The 4,055-nt window shown below is 32.9% G+C and overlaps 1 protein-coding gene across 1 annotated transcript in view; it reads right to left on the reverse strand.

Annotated features, from left to right (window-relative positions):
- Nucleotides 1-6: 6 nt before the first annotated feature.
- dstyk (dual serine/threonine and tyrosine protein kinase) overlaps nucleotides 7-4,055 on the reverse strand; it is a gene marked incomplete at its 3' end in the record, with an annotated part of 28,064 nt that continues 24,015 nt past the window's right edge. The window contains exons 7-13 of the mRNA XM_016258788.1: nucleotides 3,342-3,425; nucleotides 3,054-3,275; nucleotides 1,947-2,167; nucleotides 1,447-1,579; nucleotides 1,261-1,374; nucleotides 422-536; nucleotides 7-35 (exon numbers count right to left, since the gene is read on the reverse strand). Coding sequence (XP_016114274.1) covers nucleotides 7-35; nucleotides 422-536; nucleotides 1,261-1,374; nucleotides 1,447-1,579; nucleotides 1,947-2,167; nucleotides 3,054-3,275; nucleotides 3,342-3,425 — 918 coding nt within the window. The remainder of the gene's footprint in view (nucleotides 36-421; nucleotides 537-1,260; nucleotides 1,375-1,446; nucleotides 1,580-1,946; nucleotides 2,168-3,053; nucleotides 3,276-3,341; nucleotides 3,426-4,055) is intronic.

The following is a 4,055-nucleotide window of genomic DNA, read 5'->3' on the forward strand; positions in this document are numbered from 1 at the left end:
AAACGCGTACACGTCGACGGAGTTATCGTACTTTCCTGCGCGAAATAAACAAACACACGTGCCGTCAGAAGACTAATGTAAACAATAACTACAGTAACTTCATTTTCATAACATAAAAATGTGCTTTTTTCATTTTCAATTCCAAAATAATTTAAAGATGGTTCATTTTGCTGTCCAGTATTAAAATCGCAGACTATTTTTTTCTAAATAAAATTGCCATTAAGTTAATATTTAAATTGTAAAATAATTTTTATCAACTGATATTAAAATTGGACACTACATTTTTAAAATGTCAAAATAATTAAAAACTCATAATTTATCACCTGATGTTAAAATCGTATACTGTTAGGTCTAAACAAATAAAAGACTAAACACTAAAAACTCAAATCAACCATCAATCGAGCATTAAGCGGTTAGTGACCTGTGAAGAGTTCCGGTGCCATGTGGATGGGCGTCCCCACGATACTGCCGGATATCATGGCCTCGGGTTTACAGAAGCCCAGGTCAGTGATCTTCGCCCGGTTCTGTCTGTCCAACTGCACAGAAGAAAACAAACACACATTATAATGCGTTATAAAGCACTATGAAGTGTTATAATGCGTTGTGAAGCACTATGGTGTGTTATGAAGCACTGTGATGCATTATGAAGTACTATGATGAGTTATGGAGAACTATGAAGCACTATGATGCACTACAAAGCATTATGAAGCACAATGATGTGTTATGATGCGTTATGAAGCACTATGATGCATTATGAAGTGTTATGATGCATTATGAAGCACTATGATGCACTACAAAGCATTATGAAGCACAATGATGTGTTATGATGCGTTATGAAGCACTATGATGCATTATGAAGTGTTATGATGCATTATGAAGCACTATGATGCACTACAAAGCGTTATGAAGCACAAAGATGTGTTATGATGTTTTATTAAGCACTATGATGCGTTATGAAGCACTATGATGCTTTACGTAGTGTTATGATGCGTTTAGAAGCACTATGATGTGTTATGAAGCATTATGATGCATTATGAAGCACTATGATCGTTATGGATAACTATGAAGCACTATAATGCATTATGAAGTGTTATGATGCATTATGAAGCACTATGATGTGTTATGAAGCATTATGATGCATTATGAAGCACTATGATCGTTATGGAGAACTATGAAGCACTATAATGCATTATGAAGTGTTATGATGCCTTATGATGGGATCTCGTCACAGAGAATCAGATGGTGGACGCAGTTCCTCACCAGAACGTTCTTCAGCTTGATGTCGCGGTGCAGGAGACCCTGACTGTGCAGGAACCGAATCCCCTCCACCACGTCCAGAGCGATCTGAAGACGCTCCTTCAGAGACAGACCGGCCTGAGAGAGACAGACACGCCAATCACAACCACAGACGGAAGAACAGACAAACAGCCGGTGTCGTGATGGTACCTTCAGTCCCGTGTAGAGGTCTCTGTGTAATCGCTCCATGATCAGCAGAACCGCAATACTTGAGCCGCCGCTGTACGAGTGATCGATAACCGACCCGTGGAGATTCACTAAACGATCGTGTTTAGGCAGAGACCTGATGGACACAGAGAACTTTAATGATTAAACAACAAAACACCCCAACAAATGCTACTGTTATTTGTATTGAATAAAAATTTAATGAATAAAAAAACAATTACTAGTTCTCATTAATTACTAAAAATACAACTGATAATTACAATAATAAAAATAACAGTCAAATTACAATTAATAATTATATTAAAAATTATGAGCACTATCATTATTATTATTTAAATAATAATCAATTAAAAACATTAAAAAAACAAAGAACTATTATTTTCTTTCAATAAAAATTAGTAAAAAAGAATATAATTACATAAGTATTATTATGATCATAATTTTTAGTAAATGTACTTAGAAACACTGCACTGGAGTGGCGTTACCGTGTGTAGTGGAACTCCAGCGCGAGGTCGTTCCAGTGCTTGTCGTCAGGAGGAACGACTGACTTTAGGGCACACGGGTGACGTCCACCCCAGCTATCACACATATACACCACACCGTACTGACCACGGCCCAGCTCACGGCCCATCTTCGGCTTTCCTGAGGACACACACACACACACACACACACACACACAGACAGACACACACTCATCAGTACAGGACTTTCATCACAGTAACAACACAAATGACTCTTAATAGAACAGACAAAACTAATATACAACAAAAATAGCATTTACAAAAAATTACAATAAAATATCAAAAATTAAATGTAACATTAACTGAATAGTAAACATAATGAATATATTAAATATAACTTAGATATTATAATAAAACACAAAAAACATACATAATATAATACATGTAAATAATAAATTACAAAAAATACAACAAAAATATTCATAATATGAAATAATGTAATGTAAAATAATATATTTTAAAATCTAAAATGTAATAACATATTTAATATTAAGCATTATTGGAGATATTGTATATGAATGAAATTATTTATTTATTTGCAAAAAAAAATGTTTATTATGTTTTTTATTACATTATCATGTTTTTATTGTGTTAGCGGCATTTTTTAGTTATTTGTATCCTAATCAAAATAACCCAACCTCAGATTACTTGGAATGCACAATAGAAAAAAAAAACATGATTTTTGAAAATGTTTAAAAATGGAGTTCTGTTTTTTCAAATGAACTCTTCAAATAAATAAATGTGTGTGTGTGTATATATATTTATAATACAATATATAAAATATTAATATAAAATCTAAATGATAAAATAAGTGAAATATTACCATTTTAATATATAAAACAATTTAAATATTAAAGTAAATTAAAACTAATGAACTCAAAAGACAAATTCAATAATAATACAAATTATATGTTAAAATAATTAAAATAATAATTCTTATTTTTGTTAAAATTAAATATTTAAACAGTACTTCAAAATATATTAAGAAAAATATAATAGCATGACACTAGGTCAATTAAAACAGAGGCTTGTGGTTTTCAAGTGTTTCTCAATGGCGTGAGATTAAAGTGCAGAGTCTGCTAATGCACCTAGAAGGAGTACGCGCTGCAGAATCACCTGTCGGAGTGAGGCGGCGAAGGCCTCGTGGGAGCTGTTGAGTCGGGTCCTGAACTGAGAGCAGATGCTCTTGGCCAGTTTGGCGGCGCTCAGGCTCTCGATGGCGTCCTGCGCGACCTTGCGCTTCCACTCGGCCGAGACGGACGGAGGATTGACCCACGTGATGCGGTGGATGATCTGAGGAGAGACGAGCATCAGCCGCCGCAGCAGACACGCCAGCGCAGGGCATTCTGGGTAACCTACCTGCTTGATCTGCTCCCAGAAGAGCCTCGTGACGGAGGAGCCCGAGTGGAAGGTCACCTCCACGTTATACGCCGCGTTCAGGATCTGACCACAATTACATTTAAAACATTACTTCATTACATATACGGATATATATATCTTCATTGTAAATAACTTTATAATATATACACTGTATGTTACATACTGCGTATTACTTAAATACTATATTATAATTATAAAATTTAATTAAATATTAAATATTAACAAATTGACAATTAAATATTAAACATACTGTATAATACTTATATGCTTGATATTATAATTATAAAATTACAATTAAATATGAAATATGACAATTAACTATTAAACTATTGTATATTACTTAAATACTTAATTATAAAATTAAAATTATTAAAAAATGAATTAATATTAACTAAACGACATATCGCTATATATTATATAACACTTTACATTACTTAAAAAAAAATGTATTGCTTTTTTAAAATAAATATTTATTAAACAATACTGAATATTAAAATAAAAAGGCAACTAACGATTACACAATAAACATGTATATTGCTTAAATATTATAGATAAATTACATATAATTAGTAAATATATAAATATTATTTTTTTTAAATGAGTTGTGTTTAGGAGCTGTGACTGATGTGTGTGTGTGTGTGTGTGTGTGAGAGAGTGTGAGTGTGAGTGTGTGTGTGAGAGTGTGAGTGTGTG

Source organism: Sinocyclocheilus grahami, unplaced genomic scaffold (assembly GCF_001515645.1).
Source record: "Sinocyclocheilus grahami isolate Dianchi unplaced genomic scaffold, SAMN03320097.WGS_v1.1 scaffold1738.1, whole genome shotgun sequence".
In the NCBI taxonomy this organism is placed as follows: Eukaryota; Metazoa; Chordata; class Actinopteri; order Cypriniformes; family Cyprinidae; genus Sinocyclocheilus; species Sinocyclocheilus grahami.